The sequence below is a fragment of the Oryza glaberrima genome, chromosome 1 (genome assembly GCF_000147395.1).
Source record: "Oryza glaberrima chromosome 1, OglaRS2, whole genome shotgun sequence".
NCBI classification, from domain to species: domain Eukaryota; kingdom Viridiplantae; phylum Streptophyta; class Magnoliopsida; order Poales; family Poaceae; genus Oryza; species Oryza glaberrima.
Window position 1 is genome coordinate 5,912,883 of NC_068326.1, and position 12,377 is coordinate 5,925,259.

Sequence of the window (12,377 nt, forward strand, 5' to 3'; positions counted from 1 at the left end):
AATTACTTACAAATCGAGTGAACCAAACCAGGACAAAAACAAGTGCCAAATCCACATATATAATGTAAGTTGACCACACTGCAACTGAGCTAGCTTTTTCTGCTCATAATTAAACAACTGGTTGCTTAATTACTTCTCCTAAGCTTGCATGACGTTATGAACAAGTATTGTAGCTTGGAGAAGTTGGGAGTTGAAAACCTTGTGATGTTTTATGCTTCTCTGTTGCTTGAATTACGCTGTTAATCTGCATTCAGTCCAGTGCTCGAGGTAGCAAAGACACAGTTGATCACTCCAGGATTTCGGAAGATAATAACGACGTATTTACTTACATGCATCCTTCCTCCTACCCGGCTGACAGGGCCCCGGTAGCTCGCGTGAGATGCAGTACGTCAGGTTAAAAGTCTTGCAGGGTTTTGACTCCATTGACAAGCTAGCGTGCAAGCATGTTCGATCGATCTCTCCTGCGTAACAAACACTCTACTTTTAGAGTGATTTGAGCTGCTCACATTGAAGTAGTACTAGCTAGTGCAGGTTGGCCAGTCTGAGTGTTGTGGCACTCGGCAGTACTCCCTCAGTTTTAAGAATGTGAGGTGTTTTTACTTTATCCGAACTCAAAATTCTTAAAAGTTTAACTAAGTTTATAGAAAAAATATAGTAGCATCTAACACGCAAACTTAATTTTATTAAACCCACCATTGAATATATTTTTATAGTATACTTCCTCCGTTCATGTTATAAAATGTTGATTTAAGTTTAACCAAGTTTATAGAAAAAATAGTAATATTTTTAACCCAAGATAAATTTATTATAAAAATATATTTAATTATTAATTTAATAAAACTAATTTAGTAATGTAAATATTACTATATTTGTCTATAAAACTTAGTTAAACCTGAAACAGTTCGACTTTGACCAAAGTCAAAACATCTTATAACCTCAAACGGATGGAGTATTTATTTGGTGCTAAAAATGTTGTTACGTCTTTATATAAATTTGGTTAAATTTTTTTAAAAAAACTTAGAACAAAACTGAAAACACCTTACATTCTGAAACAGAGGGAGTACCAAATTACAGCACATTACACTGGAGGAACATTCTAACTTCAGTAACAGACAGTATCAGATTAGCAAAGAGCTCTAAGTTCAGTATGGACAGTCCAGATCAAGTAGTTCTTTTTTATTTCTACATGCAGCTGACTGTTACTTCTTGAAGTTGAGATCAGAGTTAAAATTGCGGATGGATGTACACATCAGCTCGTCAAAAACCGTTTCAGTGATCCTGCATGTGACGTTCTCTGAAGTCTGAATTTTGTTCCGCCCCCCCCCCCCCCCCCCCCCCCCCACCCTCTCTCCTTAGTTCCGGCCGGTGCAGCGCCCTGAAGCAAGCAGGCTTGATTTCCGGCTCAACATTAAACTGTCCTGTTGGATTATCTGTTGCAAATTCGTGCTCTCTTTATTACGGCGACTCCAAGGTAGAGAAGCTGAAGGCACTTCTAGCAATTGAACAATATATTATACACCTTTATAATTTATTAGGACTTGGAGGTCGAAGGTTATATTTAATTACTCCCTCCATTTTATAATAGATGACGCCGTTGACTTTTAAATACATGTTTGACTATTCATCTTATTCAAAAAATTTTATGCAAATGTATAAGATATAAATCATGCTTAAAATATTTTGAGTGATACAACAACTCGCAACAAAATAAATTATAATTACGTAATTTTTTTTAAATAAGATGAATGGTCAAACATGTAATAAAAAGTTAATGATACCATCTATTAAAAAACAGAGGTATTATGTTGCGAAGATCCAAACTAAGCATGCCATGGAGTACTGCGGCAGTCGTCTTCTTTCTCTGCCGTCTTTTTCCCTTTCTCAACTCTGAATCTCTGATCATGCACGCACGCGATTCTCCATTTAAAATTCCTCATTTGCCGTAGATTAATGGAGTACTAAATTAATCAGGTTCGTTTTGATTCAGACATGTTTGACTGTGAGAAATGAGCTGCACATGACCATGATTTCTGCAGCAATGGCGCAGACATGGCCGCCCCACGCATCAGCCGAATTTACGTGTACTCTAGCTCTTGTGTCTGTCTGACCTCGCCGCAAACTGAAAAAAAGTTCAGATCAAGTGCATCAAGTTCAGGAAACCTGTGATGCTCATACCTTTGCTGCTAAAATACTGGAGTACGAGTATAGTAGTACACTGCACCAGACAGACCGACTAGAGGGGAGATGGGAATTTTTTTTTTCCTATAAAAATGTCCCCTCATTTTTTTTTCATGTCAACCAAAACATCAGTAAAATAGGTTAATATGAGATACACATAGGTCCACAAACACGCGAATTTAAATTCGATCTATATAAGTTAAGAAAAAAATATAGCAAATATGACTATTAATAATGCCCGCTATTCAGTCATGTTTTTTTAATTTATATAGGTCGAATTTAAGCTAGCCTATATTTATTATAGAGCTCATACAACACATATTGACATATCTTACTATTTTTTTTAGAAAAAAATTTAACTAGAACACGTAAAAACAAGGGGACATCCTCTCGAAGTCTCGAGAGGAAAACAAACTTTTCCGGCTAGAGGAGACATGGAAAATGTGCAGGTCCACATGAACAGTTCACTTCTTTAGCAATTACAGAGAGAGTTCATGAGGTTTAACATCTGTAAACTTTTGATCCTTGTAGCCAGCTGCTTAATCTGCCCTACTGTTTATTGGAAAGAATTAGGATTGACCCCCTACAAAATTCTTCAGCAGTGACAACAGTACATGCCGATTGCCGCACCACCATGCGCATCTACAGTTAGAATTCTGTCACAATTTCTCTGCAAGGTTACACTACATGAGATGGGCACGGGCGGCCAGGCCTTTAGTCTGAAACTCTCTCTGTTACTTCTCTTCGTCTGATTGTGAAGGCCCGTTGATGGCATCAGCAAAGTACTCAACTGGACATAGTTTAACATAGCAAAAATTAAAAAGTCGTGAACGGTGTTTACGCTGTAGTTTCAGGAATGTGAAACATCACCAAGACAGTTAAAGTTACCTATGTCATTCTGGTCTGGGGAATCAAGTAAAATGTCGGAGTCTGAGGCCAGGAAAGGAGTACCTGCGTAGTTCTCAAGTGCTTCCAAGTCTGAACATGAATAACAAAATGATTAGAATGGCACACAACGCTGTAATGCCTCAGAGACACATATAACAACACCAAAAAGTCATTCGTATGGCATATTCAACCAATAATAAATGTGGTGAACAAAAAACAGTGGCAAAAAGAAAGGATATTCTAGAGCATGAGAAAGTTGCATTTGTGCCAAAGTCTGAACCAGAGTATATAAAAAATGCAAAGTTCTTATTTCAATAGTGGGCGAGTTGATCATATGTATATTAAATAAGGTAAAAATTAAGCAAGCTATAAAACTACCTCCCAAACTTGTTAAATCTGCTGTTAGGTCAGAAAGGCTGAAATTCCAGAGCTGTCCTAAAGATCTGATGGAGTCCCTTGACGAGCCATCTGGTCCTAACTGCAGTTGTCCTGTGTTCTCAACATCGGATACAAATGTTGAATCTAGAGCTGATGTATCCATGGTTATCCCTGGTATCTCAGATGGAGTGAAAGGAGCATGGTTGCTTGATGCTGCCGATGAGGGACTCACAGCCATTTCAGATGACATAGCACTGCAGGTAGCGCCAGCATGAGCAGTTTCAGGTGCACCGTTGTCCACAACCATGCTTCAACAACATCAAAGTTACATCATATGAATCATGAACGTGAGCAGAAAAAAAGGGATATATCATAGATGTGCTGAAACAATGTGTTCAAACAAAATGGGCATGCTGCAGCAATATCATAGGGCATCAAATAATGAATTATGGATAAAAGAAGTCCTAAACATGACTTTTTGCAGTAACAAAAAGTCTGTTAATAGACTTTCTTTGCAGTGGGAAATAGATATTGCATAGGGAAATGGCGTTGTAAGTCAACAAATTATGGATAAAAGGCTGGTGGAATTACTTAAAAGTTCAGAGTAATCAGATATAAGGAACATGTGCAATTTTTTTGCAGAATTAGGCTGGTAAAATTAGCAGCAAAAGGGCATAAAGACAATCATAAATTGTTTAGGACTTGTATTTCAGTATGTGTAAATAAAGGATTTGCTTCAACTAGTCAATAAACAGAAGCAGGAAGAAAAAAAGTTCATTTTCCTACATGCACACAAAAGATTCATCAGACAAAACATGCTTGACTAAATGTTTAAACAGGTACAACCCATGACGTAAACATCTACCATGGAGGAAAGAAGAATCTGACATAAAGGTAAGGCTTACTCATTTCCAGAGTTCATGCGAATTGGATGATAACCACCAGCTGCAGGGATCCCATTCACTACATGCCCGCTGGATAGACCACAGGCCATTGAGTCAATGTGAGGCTGGCCAGGAGCAGGCATCATAGGTTGCTGAAGTACCGGATATCCCATAGGCAAATTATTAACTGCACTGGAACCAAGTTTACATTGAATAAGCATGGAAACAACACTTACTTTTCTATATGTGTAAAATCAGTCAGTGGTTAACCTCAAACCATTGCTACAACATGTCTAAACAGTAAAATAAAGTAAGGTATTTGTGAAGGAAAAAAAACTATATCATGATGACAATTACTGTGTTAATAGAAATCCTATAAGCAAGGAAATCATATTTGAATTGCCGTATCATAGTGATAGGATATTTGTTCTAACTTCTGATCACCCTGTTGAATAGGCTTATCTCTAATAAATGGGAGTCCAAATTAATACTTCAGTTCAACATTGCTGCAGCCAATGAAGATAATGTAGGCTAGTGAAAGCAGAATGAAAGTGACTTTACTAACGATAAAAAGAAAACCAGTGGGAAATTTCAATAGAAGTTAAGACTTAGAAAAAAATTACTGCAAAAACACAGGAAAGAGAAGGAAGTTGCATGAAAGAAAATGTGCACACTTCTTATTCAAAGCAAATTGTAGTAACCATAACAGACACGAAAGCAATATAAACAGAATATTTGAAACTTTAGACTGAAATCTACTAGACAGAGTAACAACTTTCCAGGCCTAGACTTGTAAGCATGGACTTTACCTGGCATAGGATGCATTCCGTTTTGCATAGGAGCCAATGGAACATTTGGAGGTGCTGGATATTTCATCAAATTGTATTGGTGCTGCAGTAAATGGTTGAACAAGATAATCTGCCTTTTCAATTTCAACCGTATATAGTAAGCACGAAAGAATTCAGAGTTCTCTTCTTCAAGTTTCTGCCATACTGAACATCAAAGAGTATCAAACAAAAATGAGCAGCAGAAATTAAAAGGCTAATGGACATATATAGCAATCTGGAGGCTTTATATACAATAGACATAGCATAACATAAGTTGGGCTTAGGATGTTTACAAATTTCCATTTGACCGTGCATTCCTATTTCTTTAAGTAAAATGTATAAATTGTCAGTAGGGTAAAGCATGTACGATTCTACATACATCTGGTACTGAGTTTTGGGATGCCGCATTTATACAAATTTAATAGAGAGCAACAAATGCACGGTTTATATCAAACAAATTTAGCCACCATCTTATTAGCAAGGTTTACCTATGACTGAGTAAGATGAATTCCATACTGGAAGCAAAAGCGTATATTAGCAATTACAATAAGTACGGGAAAAAACAAAGATTACACAAAACTAGTGAGTGCGGTATGAAACCCTCAAAACATTAATATCATCATCAACTGATTTTGCAACATCACCTAAAGTAGTGAAACCAGGTTCTATTCTTGCACGAGTAGAAAGCGTCCTAACAACCTCTCCTTTGTTCATGTATAGCTGTAGACAGCGCTCTATCAAATTCTGCACCTGCAACAGGGTATCCAATTTAGTTAATTAGTTAGCAACAGTCTAGACTGGCCCTGTAGAGGGATGCCATCTGAAAAATCCAAAAGCTTCAGCATAGCTTGAGATCTTACAAGTTCAATATCTTCACGGGAGACCTTTCTATTATCATTACTAGCGATAGACAATGAACCAGAGTCTCCTCCAGGACCATCAGTGGCCATTGGATTCGGCTGGTTACTTTGCACTTCATTAGTACCTTGTGCTGATGACTGCAACTCGGTTGGGCTCTGAATATCCTGTAGGAAACATCCATACTTTGTTAATACTGAAAGCAATAACAGTCAATTATGAGATTTACTAGAAAAGGAGAAAGAAGCCTTGTTTCTAACCACTGAATTTTCTTGAACAAAAGCTATGAAATAGTAATAATATAACCGGTACCACTATTCCTAAATGTCTACAGATCAGATAGCCATGCACCATGCTACAGAGAAAGTATCATTACCAGAATCTCATTTTTTATATATTTACATGCAAATGTCAGGTGTTCGCTCCAATGTTTCCCTAGTTAGTACAGAAATCAAACGTTATCATTTATCAAGACTGACAGAGACTACATAAAATCTGTTTAATGCGCACTATATCAATCAGTAGAGTGTAGACTGCTGAAGAAAAAGCCTATGCATTTCCACTTTTTAGTGATATGATCAAATGATGGTTTTTTCATCTGAATATAAAGATGGTACAAAATGAAGATCTTCAGCGAATACTACAGAGGTTAGCGAACAAAAATCACCTGAGAATCCTTCATTGCAACATATGACATAAAAACAGCTATTCCAAGATCAATGTTTATCCTGATAGGGCAAAAAAGATATAAACAGTTATGCCAGAATGGGTGCAAAAAGATATCAACAGTTAACACCCCACCCCCACCAGCGATTTAGCTACCGAATTAACATACCAGCTATCTAACAAAAGGAGGCCAATGAACGGTACGGTACAGTTTCAATAAAATAGTATAAAAATGTAGCAACTTACAATAAACATATTGAACCTATTCCAGCATAACAAAACAGGTAGGATTGATGATTGTGTCAGGAATATCCTCCTCCAAAACAAATAACCGCACCACTAATTCACGTAGTGCATGGGGTCCAGTTAACCCCCAATCTGCAAACCGAGCAAGCCCCTACGAGGTGAACTAGCATCAATCTTGCACGCTAAAGAAGTACTAGTCCTGAGCCGGGCGCCCGGGCCTAACGTGGGGCATAGGATTGAACTGAACCCCCCCAAATCTTTCAAGAACACAAGCTTAGCCGCTACCATTATTACCATTACCACACCAAAAGAACCCAAAAAGAAATCCGTGAGAGAAATCCGGCGGGTTTAACTGGAGCGAAAGAAACCGCTCCAATTCCGGATGGATTTCCAATCTACGAGGCGAGAACGAGAGATACCTTCAATTCGATTCGAGCCGGGAAGGATGCGAGGCGAAAGGAGACAGACAGACAGAAACAGAGACAGAAAGAGAGAGAGCTTGTCCAGGCCGCGCGGGGGCGGGGAGGGGAGGAGAGGAGGGAGGCCGTCGCCGCCGCCGCCGCCGCCGCGCTCGCTCGCCGGCCGGCCGGGCGCGCGCTCTGCTGCTGTGCACGCTGCTGCTGCTGCTGCTGCGCGCGGCGCACACCAGAAACACCCCCCAAAAAGGAGGAAGAAAGTGAATTTGTTTAAGCCTTTCAGAGTTTTATTACTCTCTGTAAATATAAGAGGAATTTAGCCATGGGGGAATATAACGGCCGTTGGGGGCCGTACAGTGTACCAATTTTAGCAGTTCATATTGCAGTCAAAAAGAATTTATTTGGCAGTTCATTAATGATGTTGTTTTTTTCAGATAGGCCCCCTAAAAACAATTGTCATTTGTGTTACTAGTTTCTTTTTTTTCTTTTTCAAATACGGTACAAATGCAGAAGCTAATAACGCACGCATACTAATACCTACTCACAACGAACACACTCGATTATGTACCATTTCAGTCTAATTTTAGGTTGTTTTTTTAGAGGAAGTATGAACAAACACCCACACTTTACCATATGAACACAATTAATATGCATTTTTTCTATACTTTTGTAATATTTTTTATCATTTTAATGACTGAAAAGAAAAATAATAGTAATAATATAGAAAAAAAATTGGATACTACTATGTTTACCTTCACATTGTTGAAGATTCATATTTTTTTTACTATAACTGTGGTAATCGTGATAACCAGTAAATTTGTGATGGACATTATATATATATAGGGAGCTAAATGAGATCTTCATTGGTCGAGTAAAAATTCCACACTTTAGTGCAGATTAGGTACAAACACTCGCTCGTGATTTTTCTTTTTACACAGTGAAAACATTTTTTTTCTGATTACACTCCTAAATTATGCCCCTTTAGATTTATTGGAAAGATTTACATCTAAAGATAACCTCCTTTTCGTCGATTAATACGTCTGGGCCAAAAGTGTTTTTGCTTGAAAGGTGGTGCATCACATATTCATGTGCACCTCTGTGTCCTTGGGACGACCTTTTGTTGAATGATTAGCTCTCTCGAGATCAAATCGATGATTGCCTCTCTGAGTCCCACCAAACTAATAAATGAATCAAGACCAGTTCGTCCAAATCGAGAGGTTAATGAGTGAAAGCTTCAGGAGCCCACCTAGCATGTGAGTGTGACAATCTCACTGCAGGCAGTCAGGCATAACACACAAGATCTCGTAGCTCTGGTTCTCCTGCCCTCTTGACATGTACCATTCGGAATAGGAACTCTTTTATTGGTTAAAAATCATGTAAAATCCATGTTTTCAAAACAGTTCTCAAAAACAAAATAACATTAAATTGCCTTGTCTGGGACTTATGACCTCCCACATATATCCTGTCATCACAAATCATCTTCACAAATCATCTTCAGTTATAATATTTACCACACATTGTTATAAAATAAATTTTTGCATACATCTCCTAGATTGGTTCATGCCAAAAAAGGCATTCACCTATGTAATAGGTTATGAGAGGAGGTGTGGTTAAGGACCGTCCTGCAAGGTCACCAACTGTAAGCTCTTGTCCTCCTTCCCTCCTTGGCATGTACCATCTTAATGCAATCTCTTTTATCGGTTAAAAATCGTGTAAAATCCGTGTGTTCCAAAATAGCTCTGAAAAGCAAAACAGCATTTAATTATCTTGTGTAAATAGATAGATATAACTATTTGGCTAATATTTGCATGTCTGGTACTTATGACCTCCCTCCTATCGTAATGAATCTTCTTCAATTATGATATTTCCCACACACTGCTTAAAAAAAATCCACATACACCTCCTAGATTGTGTAGGCCACCAAAAAGGCATCCAACTGTGTAATACGCTGCGAGAGGGGATGTGGTTAAGGATTACCTGCAAGGTCACCAACTGCAAGCTCTTGTTGTCCTTCCCTCCTTGACATGTACCATTCGGAATGCAAACTCTTTTGTCAGCTAAAAATCATGTAAAAACTGCGTGTACCAAAATAGCTATGAAAATCAAAATAACATTAAGTTGCATTGTATGACTAGACATACATAACTATACGGCTAAAATTTACCTGTCTAGTACTTATGACCTCCCATTTATATCCTATCATAATGAATCCTCTTCAATTACAATTTTTGTCACACACCGCTACAAAACTAAATTTCCACATACACCTCTTAGATTGCACAAGCCACCAAAAGGCATTCACCTGTGCAATATGCTGTGGGAGGGGATGCGATTAAGCACCGTCTGCAAGGTCACCAACTGCAAACGATCATCTAAGATGACAGCTGGCATAAATTATTTTCAAAAGTTCACATGCGTCCGTCCAATGACCGGTAAAAGTGTGTTATTTCAACATGCCTTTAGTTAAAGAGGGTCCATTGATCTCTCTGATAAAACCAGTTTGATCGTGAAAGGGCATGTAGCCTAGTGATTGCAGTGACCTGAGTAGCACCCGGTTCTGAGTTCAAATCTTAGGAGCAAATTTCAATTAGGTTGTTTGAGCGACTAAGTTTCTAATTTCAAAGGTTATATATATATGGTTGGATCAGCGGTGACAACGGTGCCGTCTATGGATCAAACTGAAACTGCAAGCTCATTCGGTAATCAGTTAATAAACGCCTTAAAAGAAAACCGATGTTGAACAATTGTGGCCATTCTCTAGCTCCCTCCCTCCGAAAACAACGGCGGTTTAGCCGTTTCGATGCAGCCGGCCGGGGGGCCATCAAAAATCTCTGCGAAGCTAGAGATCGAGAGCTCTTGCAGCTCGCCGCGATCGACTGATGGCAACGATGGCCACGACACCCCCGCGCGCACTGCAGCAGTCGCGCTCGGTCGTTTTCAGGTTGTGGATAGCCATGCCAAGGGAGGAATTGTGACCCCGGCTACCATCGATGGATTCGTGAGGTGCTGCTTGGTTTGGACACCCCTATCAAAGCGGTCACTCGCACTACTCAGCCGTCAACCTACCCTGTTGAAATTTTTCTTTAACAGCTACTACTACTAAGTAATATCTGCAAATTAAAGCTCTAGAAGAATAAAATTATGATGTATGCAAGATGTTGTAATTGAGGTGGCTAACTCTGCACAAGACAAAAGAACTGTGCTGACATGTATGTCTTCTCTATATATTGTTGTAGAGGATCCAACATCGATACACACCACGTACTTCTTTCGTCCTAAAATACAATTATTTCTAACTAAAAATATAAACAAGTATAGAAAAAAAAGCTGTATTTTAGAAAACAAGAAATTATTCTAATATCATACGTGTGCTTACTCCTTTTCTTGAGAGCATGTCTTCTGCAATATGTCATCTTAGGTGAGTTAGGTTAGGTTTTTCTCCACGCTATGTATGGAGGGCGTTTGTATAAAACTGTTTACTTTCTACTAGTAATTGAATGACGTATAATCTTGTATGCGTTCGCAAATAATGATATGCAATTATTAGTTTTTCTTGCAACCGGTCAATTCTTAGCTCATATGAAAGAAAAAAAAAGAGTTACCGCATAATCGGCAAGGGAAGGACGGAATTGGATTTATTCAGGGACCAGCAAGCATATGGGCTTAAAAAAACAATTTAGCAAGTACCTCCAGAATATAGAGAGTTCAAACAAAAATCTGAATAATACTCTGCAAAGAGCCGAAACATAATTGCACCAAAACCTAGTACCGACAAGGGGAAAAATGCACAACCATGGCGTCGACGCAGCGTCATCCGTTACGTGGTCCTCGTGCTCACTCACTCACATGACATTCTCTCTCTCCCAGCTACAATTATTGGACAAGTACCAGCCACTACATGCACAAGTTGGCACTGTTTTAGACTGACGATTTTTCTCTCCTCTTCTTGACAAGGCCGAATATGAAATGAAAACGTACGGGGGAGTGCTCCCTGGACTACTTGCTGTTGTTGTAAATGAATGATTGTGATAATTGTTCGAGGATATATAAATGAATGACTATTGTGAAGCTGGAAATTAAAATTAAAGTTAGTATTATATAAGGAATATAAGTTTTGAAAGTTACACTGCATAGTAGGTACTTCATTCGTCGCAAAATATAAGGGATTTTGGATAGATGGGACACTGTCTCATGTATCCAAAGTCACTTATATTTTAGGATGGAGGGAGTAAGAAATTGTATTAATCCATTCACCCCTTAAGCATAAAAATAAATTGGATAAAAAATAATTGTATGTTAAACTAGCTATTTTGGTACGTATATAATAACATGCATCTACGATGTAACGAACCAAACCTATGTAAATAGGGATTAGGGATAAAACATTGTATCCGATAGTAAATACACGTACCACACATAATCGTGCGGAGAGAGGGGGGATAGGAAGAAGAAGACTTTTAAGATAGTAGAGAAGATGAACCGCTGAATCCATGAAGCATGAATACTAGACGCCGCTTTCGATCTCTTGGAAAAGGAAAATGTCGATCAATCTAGACGGCAATCACTCACCTCGCGCGCCCACGGCGACGTCACGCGATCGAACCCGTCCAAAAAAAGTCAGCGAAATCACGACGAGACATCACATGCGCGCGCGGTGCCACCATCCATCCGTGCACGCACGCACGCACCGAAGCGGGCAAGGGGACGTACGTACGTGGTGTGGTGGATGGACGGGCGCTGCGTGTGGGGAGTTTAGCTCGTACGCACGCCCGTCCACACGGCCCCCGCGCGCCGCGGTTCGCGTAACGTTAAACCTCGGTAATTTTTGTTCCGGGTTTCGCCACCGTATATCCTGTCCGTTTCCTTGATTGATTGGTTTGCTTTTCTGGGTAGCTATAGCTTTGCTTGCTGTATACATTTACAGTAGTGGTACTACTCGTGGGCGCAACGTTACGTCTTGGCATGGCGTCCGGCGGAGAGGGAGAGATAGAGAGAGATTCCCGTGGCCGTTGAGAGAGACGCGAGAGGAAGAGGAG

The 12,377-nt window shown here is 39.3% G+C and overlaps 1 protein-coding gene across 2 annotated transcripts; it reads right to left on the reverse strand.

Moving 5' to 3' along the window:
- Positions 1 to 2,558: 2,558 nt before the first annotated feature.
- LOC127776750 (uncharacterized) lies at positions 2,559 to 7,617 on the reverse strand. Of its 2 annotated transcripts, none has more exons than XM_052303294.1 (9): positions 7,345 to 7,617; positions 6,681 to 6,741; positions 6,016 to 6,180; positions 5,800 to 5,905; positions 5,138 to 5,320; positions 4,350 to 4,515; positions 3,445 to 3,698; positions 3,067 to 3,156; positions 2,559 to 2,968 (listed from the first exon to the last, which is right to left on the reverse strand). In XM_052303294.1, exons 2-9 carry the CDS (start codon positions 6,708 to 6,710, stop codon positions 2,913 to 2,915), a joined length of 1,050 nt encoding a protein of 349 aa, XP_052159254.1. In that variant the 5' UTR covers positions 6,711 to 6,741; positions 7,345 to 7,617; the 3' UTR covers positions 2,559 to 2,912. The 2 variants fall into 2 exon arrangements, with proteins under 2 accessions (XP_052159254.1, XP_052159246.1); XM_052303286.1 differs by having other exon boundaries at positions 3,445 to 3,752; positions 7,345 to 7,616.
- Positions 7,618 to 12,377: the final 4,760 nt, after the last annotated feature.